Below are 22,841 nucleotides of genomic sequence, written 5' to 3' on the forward strand. Positions count from 1 at the left end.
ACTCATTCTCTTGGGGGTTAGGAGTGGGATGTTGGCTGGGAGGAGGCCTGATGGCCAAGGGTCCTGGGGCTGGACGTCCTGTCCAGTAGGGGGTACCAGGGTCTTAGCCTCTCAGAGCGCATACACACAGCCAAATGGCTGCCACAGAGGTAAAGCAGCAGTTCCGTGGGCTGGAGGGATGTGGACGTAGTGATCCTGCGGCTGCTATAAGGGAGCCGTCTTGGGCAGCAAGGCCAATGCCCTGGGGAGGGAAGGAGATCAGTCACCTGTAGTCAAATGAGCCATCTTCTTCTTTGGGGTCTTCAGGGCCCAGAGGGACATCCTTCTTTTCTCGCACTGGTTGATAAGAGAAAGGAAGACAGACAGACAGACAGAATGATTAAGAAGGACGTCTATTCTCCAGGGTGCTTCTGAACACACGGCCCAAAGACATCACCCCGGGGGGCTAGAGAGGTGGCTCGGTGGCTGAGAGCACTTGCTGTTCAAGCAAGAGAACCTGAGTTTGAGACTATAACACCCATGTGAAAAGCCAGGTGTTGCTGTGTGTGCCAGTAACCCTGGAGCTGTGGGGTGGACACACAGGATTGCTGGGACTAGCCTAGCTCCAGGCTCAGTGAGAGACCCTGTCTCACAGGAATAAGGCAGAGGATGACGGAGCAGGGCGGCCAATACCCTCTTTTGGTATCTGTGTACAAGTGCACACACCCACACACACCACACCCCAGACACCATCTTGGGCTCAGTGACAAGCTTCCTTTTAATAAGGCACTATTAGTGCCCCCAGGCTCAATCAGTTGCTAAGAAGATTCTGCCTCCTTCACACCCCAAGGGGTCTTTACACCCCAGCTGACAAACCTCTCAATTCCCTGCCATTTCTCCATCAAGTTGTCCTCATATATCAGAGATGTCATCCCTTTCTCTGCCAAAGGCAAATACTCCCTTGTCTGGCCCTTTCTCAGTTTTTTTTCTGCATTATAATTTTATATATTTCCTCACTGATGACAAAAGTTAGCTTTCTTCTTTTTGGTGGGGGATTGTGTTTCTCCAAAGCTCCAAGCAGAGTTGGAGCAGGGCTGCCCCCTTTGTCTGTGGGATGGAGCTGCTCTCCCATGAGCCTCTCTCGTTGACTCCCTCTCCTTATATGGCCCTCTGGGACCATGGCATAACCAAGGCCTCTCCTGCTATTTTGTGGTCGGTCCCTCTGAGCTAACTGTAATGTTGAAGCCAGTTATCTTTCCCACTGTATTCTCAGTACCCAGCCCAAAGCCTGGCATACAGCAGGTGCTTGCATGAGGGGTTTGTTGATGTTTGAACGGGATAATCAGCTCACGTGAGAGCTGAGAACAGGCCACAAAACCAGTAGTTGCAGGAAGAGGGAAGACTGGAGCCCATGCCCTGGCTCCTTGGCCGCCTGTCTTCTTACTGTATGAGGTGCTTACCCCATAGTTGGAGGGAAGGGGGCTGCCTTGAGAGAACTTTCTGGAAGGGCAAAGGCAGACTCTACATTTGTATGGTGGGTTCCTCAGGGGTCCAGGTGCCCCTGACTCAGTAGGACCTTCGTGTCTGGACCTCTATCCAGCTCTGACTTTCTCTCTTGCAGAAGAAAAAGTCTAAATATGGTGGAACAAAGTCAAAGAGTTCCCTGCTCACTGAGGAATGGCATCCCTACTCTCCCTCACCTAGCGGGGGCAGAGCTTCAGGACCCAAGGATCTGTGGGCACGGGCAGGGAACGAGGGAGACTCCATCGTTCCTCCTCCTACTTGCTTCATCTAAGTTTGCCTGTCTGTGCCCCAAGAGAAAGGAGCATTGGGAATGTGTCTGGTGCTGGGGCTCTCGGGCAGAAGCAGGTTCAGGCTCCGCTTACACAGGATGGCTTACTCTCAGGCTGTCTGTCCTTCTGGTTATCGGTTTTCTGTCGCCTGATCCACCCTGCCACAGCCCGATGGCTCTCTTGCTCATTTGAAAAACAAATCATTATTTTCTGAAACAGAATGGAGGGGTCCTCCCCTTTGGCACTTAAGACCCTTGGGGTACAGAAGAGACGTGTTTCTGTGGGACTTGAAGGGCCAGGGTGCCATTAGCACAGCCTGTCTCCAGCCTCTCCCTGCTTGTCCCCAGAGCTGCTAAGTCTGTGGTGACAGGCACTGAGACAAGCCTCAGCAGGGTGTGGTTCACTATGTGGATTCTCTCGGGATTACGCTGCTTCTGCCTAGCCCCCTGCTCTCCATCTCTAACATGGCCACCCCACTTCCTTATCTCTGCCCTGACAGGGTGTCTTAATGACTCTCAAGCCAAAGAACGCCACTTTGCCAAGAAGATAGGAGGTAAGCCAAGGGAAGGCAGGCCATCTCAGTAGGAGCCAGGGTTCCTTCCTTGCCTCTCTGGAGCTGCCTAGACTGCCCATCCATTCACCAGGTGCAAATATAATTAACTCAATTTTTTTTTTCCTGGTAGCTTCTAAGAAGTAGGTCAAATTTGCCACAGGCCTGAAGTTCTAACACTAAAAGAGCAGAGGCCAGAGCCCTGGATCTGGTTGGAAGGGCCTTCCCACCTGCCCCGCGTCTCACCTGGGTACTTGCCGCCACGGCTCCTCTTGATGAAGCAAACAATGAGCAGGATCAGCACCAGAAGGGCGATGGCACACATGAGCCCGATGAACCAGCCCTGGGTGGCGATGTCTGCCTGGTTATTGGTGTAAGCTGGCAGGGAGGGTGGGAGGCAAACCATGAGCCATTGCTTGGGGAGCAGGTGAGGACGAAGGTGGGGGAGGCACACGGCTATTGGGCAGATTTGTCCTAGGGCCTGTTGCTACCACCTAGCAGCTCTCTGGCTCGAGCTACTCCGCTCAAAGGAATGAAAGAAAAAAGGTTAAGGAACCAAGGGCCAAAAGATCGGAAAAGAGGCAAAGAAAAGGGTGCAGGGAGCAGAGAAGCAGCAGGCTGAGCAGGCCCTGGAGGATGGAAACGATCACTATAGAGAAGGTGTGGCGTTGCTGTAGACTGCACACGCTGGGACGGCCTGGCGGGACCGCGTGGTGCAGCGTGGCAGCACGGTTCTGGAGAACGGGCCTGCGTGGTACCTGTCAGGAGGCTGAGCGTGTCCACACTGCCTAACCCTGCTGGAGGACACCTTGCAGGCACAGCCTCTTTGTCCACCAGGCTTTGGCAGTGGCTCCTGGGCCAGATGGAAGTTCAGGTGGCCCAGCTGGACTGTGCGCTTTCTGACAGTAGGCAGATAATTCAGGCCCAGGTGCCCAGGTCACGCAGGCAGTGACTCTGGGTCACCTCACAGGGGATGCTCCTGGTGGGCTGTGACAAGCCAACTTGCCTTCTTTTCTGTGGAGATCATCTCACAGATCCCTTTGCGGTCTGAAGGGAATCCATGTGTGTCTACGAGCAGGAGCCCAAGAGTTTTCTGATGGTGTTTATGCTGTCCAGGGGCTGGGGATTTGGTTTGTGGGAGAGTCTGCTAAGTACCCACTACCCCTTCTTTCTGTGGACTAGAGGACAAAGTGGGTAGTTCCTGAAACACAGCATCATGGGACCTGAGCCTCAAGAAGGGAAGGCTCCAGGGACCGCCTTCCCAGGGCAATACTCAGGGAAGCCCAGAGGGGGCAGCCCGTGGAGTAAGTCATAGCATCAAGCCTCCTCCTAGGAGATACACAGGATCTGTGACACCCTGTGTACGTGTTACCCTTTGCCTATATAGGATGCAGAATCAGTTTCACCGTCTTCTCAGGGCCAAGCCAAACACACTATGACTGGAAGGCCCTCTCCATCAGCACTAAGGAGTGATGAGCAGGCCCTCGGTGGCACCCCAGTCCTAGCTGCCCTGCTGCAAAGATGCCTTGCCCACAGGACCCGTGACTGTTAGCACCTTGATCTGTGTATGCTGGGGGAAAGGCCCCTCCCTGTTTCCATCCCTGCTCCTGTCTGGTGTTCCCCACACAGGGGGCCCAGGCCCCACAAAGTGTTAAATATTCCCTTGCTTCAACCTCTCCAAAACTCCTAATTGCTGTGGGAGGACACCCTGCATTCCTCATCAGGAGGCTCTGACAGACAGCTGGCCCCATCACCTATAGCTCTGCATCCCTCTCCATACTCCAATCCCTCCACCACTTGCATTCCTGCCCCAGGCCTTTGCACCAACTGCTCTTTCTACTGGAAAAGATCAGTGAGTCTCTCACAATGACTTCACTGCTTAGCCCTTGTCCCCGCACTAGAGGAAGACATAGACTATCTCATCACAACATCACGTTATCATTTTGCTGGACTTTGCTGCTCAAGGTCAAGGATTCCCCTCATCCCTCCCCCATTGCCCTCTAGACCGCCCACCCTTCCCTTGATCCTTCCTGGGACCTGGAGAGCCTGAACCTACACAGCCTCTGCAGCTGTCCCTTCCTTAGGTGTCAAAGGTCTTTTCTCCCCTCTCCCCCGCCAAGTTTACTTGGGATGCAACACCTTGGTCCTTCATTCCTGTAAGGTCCCCTGGACTCCCAGCATGTTCCATTTATTCATCTTTGCTCGTTTCTTTGTGTGTCTTAAAACACAAACCTGGAGGAACCTGGAGGACCTTCTGAGATGGCCCATGCCCTGTTCTGATCAGATGGTCCTATCACCATCTCTCACGGCCTCCAAGTCCTGCCCTGGTTCTGATCAAGTGGATCCATCATCTCTCACGGCCTCCAAATCCTGCCCTGGTTCTGATCAAGTGGATCCATCATCTCTCACGGCCTCCAAGTCCTGCCAAGTCGGCTCCTCACAGGAAGCTGGCTTCACGGTGCTGTAACAGCCATGTCTCAGTTACTGTTTCGAGCGAGCTGACCTCTTCCACATCTACCTCCCCACCCTGACTCTGACCTCAGGCAAACCTTGACTTTGAGTTGGCAATCCTTTTAATCATCCCTTGTCCCCACAGCCAACTCCACAGCTGTGAGTTCAATACTCTTCCCTAACCTGTTGGCCTGAATTTCCATGCATGATCTACATCTAAGGGCTGTTGCCAAGCCCTCCAAAACAACCCTCACCTGATGTACCTCACCCATGCATGTCAGTACCCGGGGTGCAGCGGGGCTAGTGGGACCACTCCCACATGCCATTCAGACAATGCTTCCCTCACTTCCTGCCTGTCTGGCCTTCTTCGTGCCTTGTTCCCACACCACCTAAGACTCTAGACTGCCACCTGGCACTTTTCACATTCTCTCCTCCCTCTAGATCCTCTATGAGAGCCCCAGTCTATCCCTTCTCTGGACTAGGCTCTCACTCTCCCTATTCCACACAAATGAACATTTAATTGTTTCGTTTCCAATTGTGCTGCTCCAGTCTTGAGAGCAGGGTGTCGGGACCCTCCCAGTACGCAGGATAATGAGATCACGTAATATGAGTGAGCAGTGACTACTTACAGATCAACACAGTCACTTAATCCTAAGGTAAGAAAGATAAACTGAGATCCCACACCAGCCAGTGGCCACGTGGCTCCTCCTTTCTACGTACCATGCCTAGGCAGTAGGTGAGGGGATTACTTCACTTGTGTTTGGACAGTGGCACCCATATTTTGCAGAGAGGTTGGTTTGCATCTCTGCAACGACCCGTTTGCACCCCCATCTTCCTTGTGTTTGTTCTGATACTCTGGCAGACATCTCCACGACATGCCCTTTCTCTTCAGAAAGAAGGTCATGAGGCCTGGGGAAAGTGGTTACAGGGGCAGTTTAGAAAGCAAAGGCAGAGTTCCCCTCCTGATAGTACCAGGCAAAGTTGAAATGTAGCTTCAGAGTTGATAGGAAAATGTAAAAAAATAAATAAATAAAAATTTTTGCGACCCTCAGACACAAAACCAACTGACGACACCTTACTACAAAGCAAGTTGGTTCCTCAAGAATAGAAAGCAGTAGAATAATAGAACAATCTCAGCTTAGATTGAGAGCAAGTCATTTTAGTGGGGATCCAGAGGTACTATACTTGACCACCAACGCCACACTCATTGATCTGTGGAACTGGCCCGGAGATGCCAACACTATCAACTTCCAGAGACAGCATTCACACTTCCCACCTCCAACCAGAAACGACAGGAGCTGCTCTTTTTCCTAGTAAGTCCAAGTCCAAATGCCGCTTGCCCTGGACTAGAAGCATCCATATTCCAGCCTTCTAAGCCATACCTGAAGCAAGACTAGTCTTCCCTGTGGCAGCCAGAGGGACTGCCTTGGAGCAAGCTTCCATCTAACTATTCTATATACCACACTTTGCAAAATTAGCCAGCCTTCCCAGGGTTGGGCAATGTTTTTGAGACTGGAACGGAGTATACAGAAACATAACTTTCTCAGTCTAGTTTTGTCTGTGCCTTACGTTGACTGAGCCTATAGTCACCTATACTTCCTTAACCCTGGGCGGTGCACCAAAATCACATGATATGACTCAGAGTCATATCAAGTATTAGGCTTGGTACTAGGGGCAGTTGGCAACGTGGGGAAAATGCATTTGTCCATAGTTGTTAACCTCTCTTCAAATGGTTGCTAACAAACTCATTTTATTCAAACATAACACGAATGAGTCATTCCATGGGCCTTGGTGCCAATTCCAATTTGGGCAGATGTTAATTTTACTTCTCCCTGGAAAACTTCATGAAACCTCCAACCTGTTTTTAAGAGATGGGAAGTTCACTAGCTAACCAGACAGTTCACTGGACTCCCATGTGTGGCTGGAGGAATCCGGCTTGGCCATACACAACAGGCTCATCATTGAAAATCACTCTATAAATGGATGAGCAACTACTATAACAGGGACGACTTTTCCTCACACACAGTGAGGCTGTCTTTCCTCAAGTCCCATGTCACCTTTCCCCATACACCCTGTCCATCCTACAGTGTCTCTGGTCTCCATGAGGTCCGCGTTGTCTGCTGCCTGATTCCAATGCTTATGCCAGCTCCAACGTCCCAGTGGGGAAGCATGGATGGGCCTGTTAGCATCTAGGGTCATGTATTTGTATCTGGCTTCAGATGCTTTAACAAGGGATGATTGAGTTCCCAGTGTGATCTTTCTGCTGAGGGTTAGAAATCCTGCCAACATCCCCAGAAGTCCTTTCTCCTTCCTTCCTGAACCACGGCAGCATGTCATCTCCAGACTAAAGTGACTGCCTGTGGTGGTGGGGGCCCAGCGACGTTCAGAAAGCTCTGCTTTGATGAAACACAGAGATCTGGGGGTTTGTGTGGACTTGCCTCTGGAGTCCACCTACAGGAAACTGTTTTGACACAGGTTTGCAGGCACACGCAGACTTTAGAGACTTAAAACATTTTCTTTTCTGTGTGTGGTCTGCACACAGTTTTAGCTGGCCTAGGAGGAAGCAAGAAGCCTGAACTCAGAGACAGGGGACTGAGTGTGGATGCTCCAGCTTGCCTGAGAAGGGGTCTGGGAGGACTTGTGAATGCTACCCGCTTCTGTGGATCTTAAGGCAGGGAAGCAGACAGGGCCTCTCCAGATTCAGCGCAGGGAAACACAGGTATTGATGACAATATTCAGAACCAAGTATCAGCAGCCATTATTCAACCCCCCAGCCTCCAATACTGCATGCTTAATACTTGAAAAAGATTGGGCCAAACCCAAAGGGAGGGTCTGGTCCTTTTTTCCCTCGCTCTCTCTGGTCCTTATCCACAGCACCAGAGAGGCTGAGCTCTCAAGACAGGCAGTGCTGGACTCCCCAGCCTTTCTAGGATGGAGTTCTACCTTCAGGTGTCATCTCTGCTTCTTACCCATGAGCTAGACTCAAGTCCATAAAGAAACAAAATCCAACACATCCAAGAGTTTGGGATCTCCAACCAGGTCAGAGTCCAGCTACCTGTTCTACTTCGTCAGCTGCCCAGACGCATGGCTTCCCGTGTAACCTGACGGCCTGGTTGGTCACTCAGATGTCCTGCCCGAGTGCACCTGGCTCATCTTAAGCACGGAGCTGCACACTCAGATTCTGTGGGCTGGACTGGTAGAGGCACAGCAGGGAAGACACACCAGGAGGGGCCAGGCCAGCAGAAGCAGAGAGAGTCGGGATGCAGATGGTCAGTGGCTCCCTACAGACAAGTTCCCAGCATTGGCCTCATGTGGCTGGCCGAGGGAACGGTCATGAATATTCAAGCCAGCATTCAGAAATTCACATAAATCATTGTGGGGCTCCCCCATCCTGTGCGTCTAATAACCCGCATCTGACTAGGCCATCCCTAGAGGCGAAGGCTGATCCTTTTCTCTCTTAATCCCTTTCCCTACCTCCGCTTAGCCCCAGGGCTTCAACTTGGCTGTGTCTCTGATAGGAAAGATACACACAAACCCACACCCGCAGACAAACAAGAGCCTCTGTGCTCTGCAGATTCCCAGCTACCCCCACCAGAAAAGAAATGTCTAAGCCCGGCCCCTTCTAGGTCCCTAGGGCTCCAGGTCACCTAGCCATTTGCTCTAAAGATGATGCTTCTCTCTCCGGGCTGAAGCTCCTACAGAGCCAGACTGTCATCCTGTCCTAACATGATTAAAAATCAGAAACAACAGCCCAAAACCACTCACTTTTAGGCAGGACAAACTTGGAGTGACATTAAATAAAAACAAAACACACTGATGTCGGCAAGGCAACAACACACACACTGGTCCCAGGTTTGGATGCTGGGGAGACTTCTGAACCTAGACCCCGGGCTGCTCTCTTCCCCTCATTCTGTCTGGAGAGAGCAAGCTCCCAAACAGTGGTGCAGACCCTCCGGCATTCCCCGGGGCCCACACACACAGTGCATGCACTGAGAGCTCTTTGTTAGACATGGTGAGGAACCAGGCATCCCCTGTCCTCATTATTCCGCCCTTTGTTTCCCACTTAGCCCCCCTGGCCCAGAGCCTGCCTTGCTTTCCACCGAGGCATGCACACCGGACTCTTCTGACTTCCTGCAGGCCAGAGGCACGCCATGCAAGGCAAGGAATGGGGTGGAGATGAGACCTGTTCCCAAGAAGAGACAAGCAGGAAGCTGGGGATGAGGATGAGATGCCCATGCTTGCGGGGGATGGCAAGGCCAAATCCCCTCTCACCTGTACTGGTCATAAAGGTGATGACGGTACTGCTGATGCCCTCGTTGTCCCGGGAATACACCCGCAACGTGTACGTCATCCCGGGATAGAGGTCTGTCAGCTGTATAGGCTGGGCCTGGGCCTTAACAGGGACAGTTTTTTTCGTATGGTTGCCTGGGGAACAGAAACCTAGGTCAGCTTACAGCCAGGCACCAGGAGCTGGAGAGAGTGTTTAGGTCCCTGTTCACCTGTCAAAAGCAGAGAGGTGGGGAAAGGGGGCTAAGGCTCCCAGAGTTTTCATTCCACCACACAGAACAGGCAGCTCCCTGGTGCCCCAGCATGCAACTCTAACTCTCATGTGAAGTCTCCCCCTGAAGTCTTCCTTCCTCACCAGTCTCAGCACTAGGCATATCAAGACTGGCTGCTTTGGCCTTGACGTATGTCAGCTGCCTTGGAAGTGACTTGCTTTCTGTGTGAGGGCTTCCTGGAGAGCCAGCATGCTGGTGAACGCATCACATGGTTAGTGTCTCACACGGAGGCGAGACGGGATCCTTGGCTTTCACCTCATTCTCTTGGTTTCACCTCTAACTCTTTGCCACATCGCAAAGTCACACGTCAGACAACATAGCTATGTCTCTGGGTTGTGGGAGGGAAGGATGGTGGCAGGAAGTGGAAACCATCCAGATCTAAGTAGGGACTGCAGACCCTGAGGATCTGAAGCCCTCCTCCGATCACAGAACCCAGCATCAGGGTCTCGTTTCCTGCGAGTTCTTGGGGAGAGGGACTACTTCAGCTGTGTTCTCTGGCTGGAAGCCTGTTGGCTTCACTGCTTCTAGCCCAGGTTAGAGAGGTGTGGGCTTCACTCTGCAGAACCAGGTGCCCTTGCCACCTTCTGCATTCCATTCAGTGTTTGTTTGTCTGAATCCCAAGCTCTGAGAGAGTGCCCAGCTCATCTTGAACCACTGGCTGTCTGGTCTGTGTCTGCCGCTTCCCACCACTCTGTGAACAGAGAGCCGCTGCAGCTCAGGTCTGTGCCCGGGACCATGTAGCAAAGGCATCAGAACACCCAGAGTCTCAGGCAGGAGAGTAACTCAGAAACGAGACCCGGCTCACTTTCGGATACTCAGAATCCTCATTCTGGACAAGAGTGGATGCAGGTCACAGTCTGCAGACCCTCTACAGCACATGCATTCGCTAATGGCTTTGGAAGTCCCTTCCTGTGCAAGTCCGCTCCTTCTACCTCTGCTCTCTCTGGCAGAGATCGATTTCACGAGACCACAATGAAGCCAGACTAAAAGGCTTCTACGCCTGGGGGACTTCAACAGGATCTCCTTAATGGGCATCTACCACTTCCCGCCACTGCTGCACCACTGCCGCCACCCCCACCCCACATAGCAATGCTTACTGTCGATGTACTCAACCACAAAGTCAGTTCCAGGCCTGAAATTGTGCTTCCAGGTGATGTTGGCCCATTTACTGTTGGGGAGCACCGTGACGTTCCAAATGGACTGTTCATCGGGGGCTGGCGGACGGGTTAGAAGAGGAGTTAGTGGTGAGGAGACAGGCAGGCAGCCCAGGCGACTCAGAGAGGCACGTTCGTTCACACACGTGCATACTCTCACACCCAGAGTCTGCTGGGAAAGGGAGGAGTCAGGAACAGCTGTGCTACACGGGGCCCAACAGAGCTACAGGCTGCGGTCTTGACTGCCAGGCCAAAGGTACCCAGCGATGCCCAGGAGCAGCAGCCAGGGAACCTGTCTGCAGGTGACGGGGATCAGGAAGTTGTCTCTCACTCCTCACAGGAAGGGGTTAGGAACAAGGGCGGGTTTTCAGTCCTACCACCTGAAACTCTAATCTGGGTTTATTCCCTCGTTGGATCCCTTGTCAGAGTTTGAACCATGCAAGGAAAGAGGCAAAGAAATAGCCCCATGGTCAGGATGCTGGCGGGGGGTGGTGGTGGTGGAGGGGGGAGGCTTTCCTCCTTCAACCGGACGGAGGGGAGCTGCAGGCATATGGCTCAGTACAGGATGCTTCCTGGGCATGTGGGTTCCATCCCCAGCACCACCAGAAGAAAATCATGTAAGAATGGGTTAGTATGAGTGACTAAACACAGGGAAACCCTCCTGGCTTCCTGATCCTAGAGAATACTAATCGGGTAACTTTGATCTGAGGCCCTCGGGTTGCCTGGATGACCTGTATTGTGCCCTAGACCCTCAGGGTCCCTGGTACAGTCAGAGCCGATGTGCCTGACACAGGCTAGATGGGACCAAAAGAGGATGAGCTTCCTTGGCATCCAGCCCTTTAGTGTCCTCTATATGAGGAGAATCCTGCTTGTTGAGAGCCCTCGAGGCTTGATCGCCTTGTAACAGAGAGGACATTAATTATCAGCCCCCCGGGGGGCTGGGAGTCACTTTATCAAAGCCAAGGTGCTGTCTGCAACCGTAGCCCACATGCAGGAGAATGGCAGTAGCCTTCAGATGCCAGAGTCCCAGAAGCCTGATTACCACATTTCCCAGCAAAGATGGAGCAGCAAAGGAATTGCAAGAATGCTTGTAGTTCGAGGGCTTTACAAACGTGGCTCCTGCATATTTAATTAGAATGCAAGGGGGGGCACTGTCACCAACTGGGTTGTCAGGCCTAAATGAATAGAGTATATTGGCGATGCATTTATTCATTATCTAGCTGACATGTGATTGAGTCTGCAGGGCTTAGGAAGTGATAAAAGATTTCCCGATTTTCACTTCAAAGAAGTTTTTTTTTTCTACTGCAACCCTGTCAGGTGTTGTTTGCCCCAGGTGAACACAATGTGTGTCAAGTGAGGGGTTGAGAAAAAGGCTCTACTGGTGGCAAGAAGGCCTGCTGCTTGGGAGGGAGGGAGCCAGGCTTCTTTTCTGTTGCGTGTTCCGTTTTGATCACACTGGCTGCTTTAGTAATTCACTCGTTCTGGAAGTTCAAGGATCTTGTAATAGTCATGAAGTTGAATGGTCCTGATTTGGGGGATCTTTCTTGCTCCTTACCTCTGGACCCTGTACCTCGAAACTTTGCACCTAAACAGCCTGACCCCTAGGGTAATACTGAACCAAACCGAGGGAATGAGGAGCAGGGTGATGCTAGGAAGAGATGGAAGTGAGTAAAAAGCTTGGCGTGCCAGCCTGTCAGACTGAGTGCGGATCTCCATGCCCAAATAAAAGCTGAACACAGAAGCACACGTGTCTGTTACCGCAGACCAAGAGATGGGAGGTGGATACTCGCAGGCTAGCGTGTGCAGCAAGCAGCAAAGGGCCAGAGACCCTGTCTCAAATCCAGATAGTTGGAAAGCCAGCGCCTACTCTCAAGGTTGTTTTCTCGTCTTCATGTATGGTCCTGCATTCACACATACTAACATACGTGCAGTAACACGCAGGCATGCACTCATGCATGCAAACGTGCATGCAAGCACACACACACATCGTACACACACAGAGAAAAGAAAAGCCCAAGCAATGGGAGGCCGAGATGATTTTGGGGTGGGAACCATACAGAAGGGTCCGGATGATGACTGCTAAAGAACTGGGGTGCTCAGAGGAGGGGACCGTGAAGGTGAGCGCTCAGCACTTTTGAAACCAAAAGGAGGCTATGATTAGCATGCACTGTTCCACGGATTCCTAGCACACCAAAACTAGGGAGTAGCACCCAAATCTAAAAACAACACAAAGGACGACACCCTGAAAAGGTGTTATGAAACATTGCATATTAAGATGTAAGACAAGATGAAGATGAATTTCATCTAAAAGACTCCTGGGAAGCTGAGAAACCTCACAGCTGTCCCCAAGCTCTCAGGGCTGTGGCCAGGCCCTCTGCAGCTTCAGATGGGGTCTAAACCTGAGCTGTGAGTCACGGGGCCAGTCCTGCCTGGTTTAAGAGTGATGTTTCTAGGTCAGGAATTGCCAGGGAGCAAGACTCATTGTTTCTGAATTCTTGGCTCACTTCTGTGAATTCAAAGCACTTTAAGGATTCAAAGGCCTGAAAAAGATGCTTCACTATGCCCTAGAGGGCAGCAGCCCCTAAGGCGTTGACAGCATCTGATTGTGCAGAAGGCATCTCCTGGGTTGACTTCCCCCCAAATTTCATGTTTATGTTCTAGCATTGTGCCTGTAAAACACATCAGCATTTCCGAGTGTGAGGAACACATCGGCTGTGAATCACTGCCTCTGCCTGAGGTTCACTTAACACCACATCGTTGAGTTAGAGCAAATACTAACAGGGGCATCATCTACATCCAGAGGCTGAGAAGTGGGTGTTGGGAGGCAGTGAGGCTGGGGGAATGGGAGCATCCCAGGCACTTCCTGGCAGTCTTTTCAGCTGCCTTCTGGGCCCGGGAAGGTAGAGACCCTCTGCTCTACGATAATAGGAGACTGATGCTTGATATTCAGAAATGACTGAATTCTCCAAGGCTCTTCTATGCTCAAAGTCCAGGGACCCTAAAGGCCATCCCAGAACTCCTGCAGTTCTTCCTCCAGGTATACATTTTAGCGGTATATGGAAAAGAAATGGAGCATTGTTGGGCACTAAGACAAGACCTGGTAACAGTTTCCTGCATGCTCTAACTTTCGAAAAGAAATATCTGCAAGAATTCCTTGGGGACAGAGGTGCAAGGAAGGGGCAGGGGATCCAGAAGCAAAGCTGCATGGCGTGACAGCCACTCCCTCCTCCTCTTCTAGTCTCTGGCCCTAGAGGTGGACAAACACAGTGCAGCCAGAAGCTCTCTCGGCCAGGCGCACAACCACTAGAACCTTCCCTTCTCACCACATCTGTTCCTGAGTGCCCATCCCTAAGCTGACGATTTGGCATACGATTGAAGTTCTCTCTGTCGAAGAACGGCAGGATCTGACTAACATAAGGAGGGCTGAGTGGTGGGCGACCACCCCTGTGTGCTCAGGGTGGGAACTCTGGGCCTTGTGTGCAAAGCATGGGTGGGACTAGTCAGCATCACCCCAGAGCCCACCGCTCAGCTGGAGAAGTCCGGGGTTGTCTGGAGAAACTAGGAGGTGGGCTCAGAGGGGCCAGGAGCATGGGCAATGCACCATACCGGTTTCGTGAATCTTAGTCCCAATGGTGGTAGTGAGAGGACTCTCCGTGGTAGTGGTGGTGGTGGTGGTGGTAGTGGTGGTTGCGGCAGTGGTTGTAGTAGTTGTGGCGACAGTGGTGGCGATGGTGGTAGGTACGGCAGTTGGGATGATGGGGACTGTAGTGGCTTCACTGGTGGCAGCAAGGGCAGTAGCATCAGTACTGCTCACTAGGCCTGTGGCACCCACCGTAGTCGGGGGCAACGTGGGAGGAGCTAAGAGGGAAATGGGAAATAACCGAGTCTGGTTGGTCTGGTAGCCCCCAGCTAGCATATCCGGCCCCCACGTGCAAGGCAGGCAGCCCAGTGAGAAGATGGGTTCAGAAGTCAGAAGCCTCCCCAAGCATCCGCACTGGCCCAGGAGGACCCCAGCAACCGATATACAGCCATGGAGCGGAAGAGAATGAAGCCGGCGTGGGCTTCATTTTCTTCTCATGGTCTGTGTAGTTTGAAGCACCCAGCATGCATCCAACCAGGGACCAGGATAGTGGCCGAAGAACACACGAACTGAATCACTTGAATCCCAAGGATGGCACAGAGTATGGGTCCCCACACCACCCAGAAATACTATGTGGGTCCAGTCCTGGAGCCTCAACTCAGAGGAGATGTGGGCAGGTGACTGGGATCTGCCCTTCAGATCCCAGCAGCATGCCTCTTCCAACCCTTCACTCCAAAGTCCCCCTTTATCATCTTTGTGGTTTCTGTCAGCCCGGGGACCTGCGTTTCCTTTCCCTCAGGTACAATAGCTGCTTGTTTCCCAGGGCCCATGAGTTCAAGTCCATTTTCCTCCGGGTCCTCCTATGACCGCATTGTTTAACACACAGGGACGCACGCTCGCATCTCTCCTACTCCCTCTGAGCCACGTTTCCCAGGGCAGTCCAGCAAATGCCCTGGGACAGAGATGCCGAGAGGTTAGAACAGGCTTCCAACTTTGTTCTGCAGCTTGGAGACGAGGGTGAGAGGGGACTATGTGGACGCTTCCAGTCCACAGTCCCCCTCCTCGGACAGTCGCTCCTACCAAGTATGAAGTATATTCTCTGTGGTGATAGTACCTGCGTACTTTCCCCTGGGCTCTGAGGCAAGCAAGCGTCAGGGTGTAAGTGAGAAGGAGAGTTGGTGAGGGAGCTACTGGCCGCCTCCAGGGGTGCCCCAGCGCGGTTCTATAAGGAGCAGATCCTCAGAGGCCACCGCAGGCAAATCAGCATGCCCCTGGCGCACTCACTGCTCCATTATCTCCAGGATGGAGGGCTATAGGATACAGGGAGGGCAGAGGCCAAGGGGAAGGCTCTGGAGCCAGAGAGAGAACGGTCCAAAGCTTGGGACAGGCACGAAGCCTGGAAGAGGTAGGAAGGAAGAGATGAACTTTACACAAAGAAACTAGGATTTCCCAGGCCATTCAGAGCATTTGAATCCTGGACTAAGCTGGGGCTGGCGAGCCCTAGAGTGGTGCTAACATAAATGGAAGGGACTACAGGATAAGCAGACATATTCCTATGCTAGAATGTCATTTTAAGTCACAGCAGGAACTGTGAGTTTGGTACTGATTGGTGGTCACAGCAGGCCAGCAACCTAGAGAGAGCAGTAAGCGTCAAGTCCCTAAGATGGTTTTAGGGCAGCCTAGATCTGGAAGCCAGGAGTCGGCCAAAATAGGATGGGCCAACCCTATAGACTGTCTAAGGTCCCAAGGAAGACACGGGGCCAAGGACCTGAGTATTGGGGGGAGAACCATGCAGAGATGGAGATGGCATATCTTGCTCATTTTCTCATCCTCCTAAACCTGCCACGGAGCTGAGTTTCTATCAGCTACCCACCCACCATTTGCAGATCTGCGTCAAAGACAAGAACAGCTCCCAGACATTCCAAGATGGAATGTTCGCTCCAAGATTGTCCACATGGCACGAAGACTACGCCAGCCAAGTCACAGATTGTTAGACAGATGGGCCGCAACCCTAGCAGACTGAAGATACAGGTGGACGTGAGGGATTATCTTCACTGGGCAATATAAGAACCGATCAATCTCGGGGGAAGGGCCGAGGTTTGGTGAGGATGAGAAGGAAGAGGATGGTGTGCTGGACGCTGCTGCTCTTTTGGAAAACGTACCCAAGCTCTACGGCCCCCAGAAGGCGTTGTGTACACAGAACTGAGAACATCTGATATTACTGGCATGGCTCCGCTACAGAAAGGTACAATCTGCCCTTCCCAGAGCCTCATGTGGAAACGGAGCCTGGGAAACATTCTTGATTGACAGCAGAGACCCCGGGCCCACTCTGCATGGTGTGATGGGTTTAGATCTTTTAAAATTGGAAGGAAGAAGTGGAAGGGGGGTTGGAACGGCACCTCTCATTCGCCCTGCGTCAGCAGCTCACAGGAGGACGGCAGAGACTGTCCTCCGCACGTGGCAGACTTCTTGCTACTGGATCCGGTACATTGGGTCTGGAGTGCCAGAATGGGGAGGGAGGCAGAAAGATGCTTTGAGTTGACTTGTCCCAAGTACCTGCTGTCACAGTTGTGGAAGAGACTCACACAGGAAGACAGGGCAATTGTCCCTCTAGTGTGGCAAGAATTGTTTGCTCTATGGTCCCCAGGCCCTGGACAACTCTGCATCTCACATCCTGGAAGAGGGCTTTAGATCTTGTGGGGAAGCACTGACCTGGGTGGCTGGCCTAATTGCTGGTGGGGGAATAGGGTTGAGGGAAGGAAGCTTGGTGGTATTTTTTAATTACTGGCAGATCTAGCTGGCAAACCATGAAAACATAAGGAGGGTATGCAACAGAAGCAGAACCAACTTAGGAAGGAGCGGGGGTGGAGGAATAAATGGGCATAGGTAGGAAAAAAAACCCAAGAGGACTAGGCAATACATAGCAAACTCGGATTCCTGCCTGGCTCTTGATTCCATCACCCAAAGCTTGTGTCTTTACAAAGCTCATGTCTTCCTAGAGCTTGCTTCTGCAGGTCCAGTGTGCCCTGGCTTCTAGCCTTTGTAATATCCTAGGCATTCTGTCCTTGGATCCCAACTCATGGAAAAATTCAAGCTCAGAGGACCAGGAAAGGATCCCTGGTGTCCCTTCGCCTAGTTCTCTGGCTTGAGGCCGGCCCTCTACAGTAGAGCCCTTTGACCAACGACATGAGGACTGAAGGGTGACATTGTTAGCAGGTGGCCAGCTCCTGACCCCAAAGGAGAGGTCTCTCTCTACACCAAATACTGAGGAGCTGAGTTTCTGAGTCAAGGAAATCGTCAGTCCCTGACACCCAGTGAGACTCCAGGTCCTGGAGCCTGCTTCACTCACAGACATGCTTGCTTATTCTCACTGAGCAGAACATATGCTAGCTGGTGGAATGGCGCTGGGTCCCCCCCCCCCCCCCATGCAGCATGCAAGGCTAGCATGCAGCGTGTGCTCACCCTTTCAGGGGACTGTGGCACCATCAGGGCCAGGAGCCAGCTGTTCCCGCTATAGTACGTCTTCTAGAGCTATCTATATGCTCAGAGATGTCAGGTCCAGCAAGACTCGGGTGACCACAATAGGTAATCTACACACGAGACTCCTTCCAAGCCAGTCTCCTAAGTAGGGGCATGCATTACGCGAAAGGAGGGGGCATGGTCATCTCCTCCAGCCACCTTCCTTCCCAGTCTGGCTTCTCCACTGAAAGGGTGAGCCTGGAGCATGCTTTCAGCCCGAGTCACTGTCTCTTGCTGGGCTCTGGCCAGCATGGGCTCCGCCTGCACTGCCCCATGCCGTGCCCGTTACCTCTGTTGCTGGTACAATACCTGCGGTTGGAGTAGCTTCAGATACAGCACCCAAGATGGCCAGAGAGAGAGGGAGAGAGAGGGAGGGAGGGGGAGAGGACGAGAGGGAAGAGAAAACATAGGTGAAACAGCAGAAGAAAGTAGAGAGGGTCTGGCTCAAACCTGACTCCAGCGCTATTGCTATGGATGCTAAATGGTGCCCTGGGAGTCACGCTCAACCCCGCTGGAGCTGGGTGGGTTCATTATTATTCATCTGGGGCTTAGAGACCTTTTTGATACATCACATCTCTGCCCAGATTCAAGGATTTGCCATGGAAGAGGTGGCTGTGGGCACAGGTCAGGCAAAATGTTGCATTTACAGCTCCTTTTCCAAGGGTGTGTCCCATGCTGGCTGGGTTAAGTGACCCTCTAAGATGCTAGGAATTGAGGATGTAGATGTAGGTGGTGCACAAGCAACTGGCTAGGCTCAAAGATAGCCTCTGCACCTTCACAGTTAGTGCTGGGCAAGAGCAGGGGAGGGGTCATCTGTAGTGACATTACATTTGTATTGTAATAAATAGAGTTTACCTGAAGATCAGAGAGTAAAACAGCCACCCTGGTCAGCCTTACAGACCAGACAATGGTGACACACACTTTTAATCCCAGTCACACTAGTTTGCCACAAAAACCAGGCAGTAGTAGTGCACACCTTTCATCCCAGGACTAGAGAGGAATATAAAATGGGAGGAGACAGCTCTCAGTCTCATTCTGAGATTCCTGGAGGCAGGATTGCCATTTCGGACTGAGGTAGAGGTAAGAGCCAGTGGCTGGATGTTTTGCTTTTCTGACCTTCAGGTTGAACCCCATTATCCGTCTCTGGGTTTTTATTAATTGTGCTACAGCCACCCCCATCTCAGACTTTCAAAGTATATTGGAGCTCTGGAAGCACCTGGCCTGGTTCCCCACGACCTCAATCTCCCCTAGTAATTCTACTTCATGAAAATAGGAGCCAAATATGACCAAGAGTTCTGGAACAAATCTCTAAAGAGTTCCACAAATTCCAAAACATCTCTGTTTTCTTGCTCCCTGAAGTTGCAGGATTCTCCCCATCATGGTCACTGAAGTTGGGCAAAGGCTTTGTCTTCTGTCCTGTGCTGGGCAGAGAGGCTTTCTGCATCTCTAGAACTATAGAGAATGTGCCATAGCCTGGCAGTCTCTGGCAACAGATCCAACCAGATACTTACCTGAAGTCCACCAGCACTAACCAACTTCCTGTGTGTCAGGAGGCTGGAAGAGGACACCAGGATTGGGAGGAGACCAGAGAGGGACACTGGGGACCGGCAGTCCTCTAGCTTCTGCTAGGTACTGGCCTGCTGGCCAGAGGAACTCAGGGCTGCTGAGGCAGCATGGCCTGGTGGCCCCCTTGGGAAGCACAATGCTTGCTTTCGATCAGAAGACCCTATCTGGACCGGGACCAGACCACAGGACCCGAGCCTCTCGGGAGGCAAGTATGAGTCTGGATCATGCAGCAATCGCAGGCATATTACCTCTTTTTTGATCTCTCCCTTGCATATTAAATCCCCAAAACTTCCTGCCCAAAGCAGCATCTTCATTAGGGCAGAAAGACAACCAGACATTCTTGTAGATGTCTCTAGACTTTATGAAATTTTATTACCTTTATGTCCCTTGCTTCTAGTGCAGTGTCCGACGTGGTACATGTGGGTGGGTGCTCAAGAAATGGTTGTTGCATAGACCACTGTACCTCTGGAAAGGCAACGAGCAGGTCCCCACCATTTTACAAGGAGCTGCCAAAGTTTTAAGGCGTCTACAGGTTATGCTGAAGCCAGCATACATGCAAGTGAGCCAAGAGCGCCCTCTAGTGTACAATTAAGTCAGGTGCAGCTCTGGAGAGGGATCTTGGTGGGGACTTGCCATGACTTAGGGTATCAGTTCACTTGCTCACTGTGAAGCTGGCTTGGCAAAGGGTTGTCCCAGCTTCTACTTCTCTGCGACCAGACACCTCACTTTATTTAGGCTGCAAAGGGAGGGCATATTTCCAGATCTACTCTTAATCTAGTAAAGCAACTTTGATCACTGCCCTTCGTCCTGTCTCCTTGGCCCTTGGCAAAAGGCAGGATGTCCGCAGAGCCCTCAGGGAGGACTCTCAGTTACATTCTTGCCACCCTCAGTGGATGAGCTGTTTGCCTCTTCTGAGTTTATCAGAACAGTTATTTCTCATGTTTCCCCTGACCTCTTCCTATGTCCTTCCTTATTCCCCTTCAAGGACAGACAGTTGACGCTAAGTAGCTGAGCAAGTCATGGCAAAGTGGAGGGCAAGGTCTGCCTGCATGTCTAAGAGTGATGACTTTTCCAGATACAATACTGGTACCCATCTCTCAGCAACCAAGACAGGCCACCTCTTGCGGTGGGCAGGGCTGAAGATTTGTGGCCTCACTTCCTCTCCATCCTGAAGGGCCAAACCCAGCTTCTGGTGTTTCTCTAGGGTCTTTCCCTCCAAGGGCTGTTACCATGGACCTACCTTCATTCGGAGGTGCTGGGGTCTCCTCTGTGGCTGCTTCTCCAGAGCCCACCTGCGTCCTGGCACTGAGGGAGAAGCGGTAGCGGGACACAGGGTCTGCCCTCTGCACCGAGAACTTAGTCTGGTTGGGAGAGAAGTTTTCCACCAGCTGCTTTCCCAGTTTGGTTCCGTTAACTGGAGAGAGAGGCAAGTGGAAGGTTTAGTACCTGCATGGGTTCTAGAAGCGGTGGCCTGAGAAGTTTCTGGAGTTTCTGGCAGGGGACTGGGCACAGGCTCCCTCCCCGTGGAAGCACTGAGGTACTTCCATTGTCCCTGAGTCCCTGTCTCCTCTAGCTTCCTGAAAGTCACGTGGTCAGTTCTGAAAGACCCGTTTATACTTCCCAAGCCCTCCGACAAGGTCAAATCTCTGGAATTCTTCTGTTCAAACAGGACTGGGAAAAGTTCCCAGGGCTTTTGAATGCTATTGCCCCATTTGTAAAAGGCCGCTTTCTTCAAAAGGGTCAGTCCAGAGATCAATCAGAACAACAGGGAGGGCCCCGGTGGTTGGTTGTTAAAGTGTCAACAACACGTCACCTGGCCCTTTGAGCTTCCCAGCGAAGGGCAGCACTGTCTACAGCTAACAATCTTGAAGTGTGGAGACATTCCTGTTCCACCTGGAGATCATGAGCTCTGTGGTAAGGACTTCCTGGCCCAGGCCCCCAGTTCAAATCATCCCACAGTAGTCTGCTAGACTACCTTACCAAAGTATGCCTGCTTATAGTGTCTCTGAGCATCCTTGGATGCCTGCTTACAGTGTCTCTGAGCATCCTTGGATGCCTGCTTACAGTGTCTCTGAGCATCCTTGGATGCCTGCTTACAGTGTCTCTGAGCATCCTGGGATGCCTGTGCACACACTGTCTCCCCATAAGATGAAAGTGCCAGTGGGGAGGGACTCTCTTCCTTAGACTTGTCAATGCTGGAGACAACAAGCTCTCTGAGGGTTGGGATGGTCTCTCTCAATGGACCAGAGGATGCTTTGTCTCCCTCCTGCAGGAGGAGCTGTGTAAGAAGAGCAGGGATTGGTCCTTGCCTGCCCCCTTTAACGACCAGGAACTTTTCCTTGGTACTATTCCCTATGCCATGCCTTTTGCACCCATCCAATGGATGGAGGCTTCCAATCGACATCCCGCAAGAAAATGGTGAGAAAGGGTTTGCGATTACATCTGATTGAGGAAAAAAAAAAGCAAAAGGGCAGAACATACAGGCCACGTATTTGAGAGTGTATCCGATCAGGATTCCATTGGGGTGCTCCGGGTGATCCCACTCCAGGTTGATGGTCTCCAGGTTGGGTTGTCGGACTCTGAAACGCCTTGGGGCACTGGGTACTTGGGTAAGGAGGAGGGAGCCAGGAGATGAGGGCAGGGAGGATGAGGAGAACACAGAAAACAAAACACAGGCATGAAGGCATGACCTCAGGTATCCTGAGCTGGACCACTGCTGAAACAGGCCCTAGAACCTTGAGGGCAGAGCCTACTGCCTGCCTGGCAGGTATTTTCACCTGGTATGAAGCCAAGGGGGCTCGGATACTGTTGATGAGGTGGGGAAGATGTCAAATGAGTTTTCCTTTAGCAACTACCCTGGACTTAGCACACACTAGGCTGCTTCAATCCTGCAAATAAAACTCCAAATCATAGAGCCGCTCCCAGGCGGGGAGCCAACCATAACTGTCTGGTGGCAAGGGTGCAGTTCTCAGTCCCCAGCCAAGGGCTCTCACCACTGGGTGCAGCAGCAGGCTCCAGCTTCTGAGCTGGGAAATATGGGTTCTCTGGGGGAGGAGAGAGAGACTCAGGATGGAGCACCCGGAAAAGGGTGGGGGTGAGGGGGAGAGGTTGATGACGGGAACCAAACTGAGGAAGGAGAGACAGGGATAAAGAAAACAAGAGGGAAGAACAAAGGAGAAGAGAAAGAGAAGAGAAGAAGAAAAATGGAACCAGTTAAGGAGGGAGGGAGGCGAAACAGATGGCAAAGCTCACGCTAAGTGGATAAAAGAAGCTATGGGGAACCAGGATGTGACTAGAACTTTGTAGATGTCTGAGCCACAGGGTTAGCTCAAACCATAAACCCACAGGAGGGTGGGTGACACTTGGCAGTACTCCGTACACACAGGCCAACTTCCCGGGAGTGTTTCTTGATGCCGAGGGGAGGCTTATGCAAGTCTTGGGTGCTGGTACGCAGGACATCGAGGTGGCCAGATGCACGTGTGACCTTCGCCTCAGAGAAGGTGCTGGGGTCAGTCTGAACATCCTGTGTCTGGAACGCATTGGCACACCACATGGATCTCTTCAGACACAAGTTTCGGTAAGGATGGGCCACCTTGATGATGGTCATCAGCTTGCTGAGGTCACCCCGGCTGTCGTGCCAAACCATGCTGGTGCTGCTCCAGGCTCACCGGTGACACTACCCTCATCCTA

General features: G+C 52.1%; 1 protein-coding gene across 29 annotated transcripts in view; it reads right to left on the minus strand.

Moving 5' to 3' along the window:
• The window catches only part of Nfasc (neurofascin), a 162,165-nt gene that overhangs the window by 8,647 nt on the left and 130,677 nt on the right, over positions 1-22,841 (minus strand). For 10 of the 29 annotated variants that reach the window (XM_075987916.1, XM_075987913.1, XM_075987912.1 and 7 more), the window contains 8 exons: positions 21,633-21,755; positions 20,392-20,565; positions 17,895-17,909; positions 14,093-14,344; positions 10,430-10,546; positions 9,046-9,198; positions 2,569-2,700; positions 267-336 (listed from right to left, as the gene is read on the minus strand). In XM_075987916.1, the coding sequence (XP_075844031.1) occupies positions 267-336; positions 2,569-2,700; positions 9,046-9,198; positions 10,430-10,546; positions 14,093-14,344; positions 17,895-17,909; positions 20,392-20,565; positions 21,633-21,755 (1,036 nt within the window). Of the gene's footprint in view, positions 1-266; positions 337-2,568; positions 2,701-9,045; positions 9,199-10,429; positions 10,547-14,092; positions 14,345-17,894; positions 17,910-20,371; positions 20,566-21,632; positions 21,756-22,841 lie in introns of all 29 variants that reach the window. The other 19 variants (XM_075987929.1, XM_075987928.1, XM_075987923.1 and 16 more) reach the window with 7 other exon arrangements.

Source organism: Microtus pennsylvanicus, chromosome 10, assembly GCF_037038515.1.
Source record: "Microtus pennsylvanicus isolate mMicPen1 chromosome 10, mMicPen1.hap1, whole genome shotgun sequence".
Lineage (NCBI taxonomy): Eukaryota > Metazoa > Chordata > Mammalia > Rodentia > Cricetidae > Microtus > Microtus pennsylvanicus.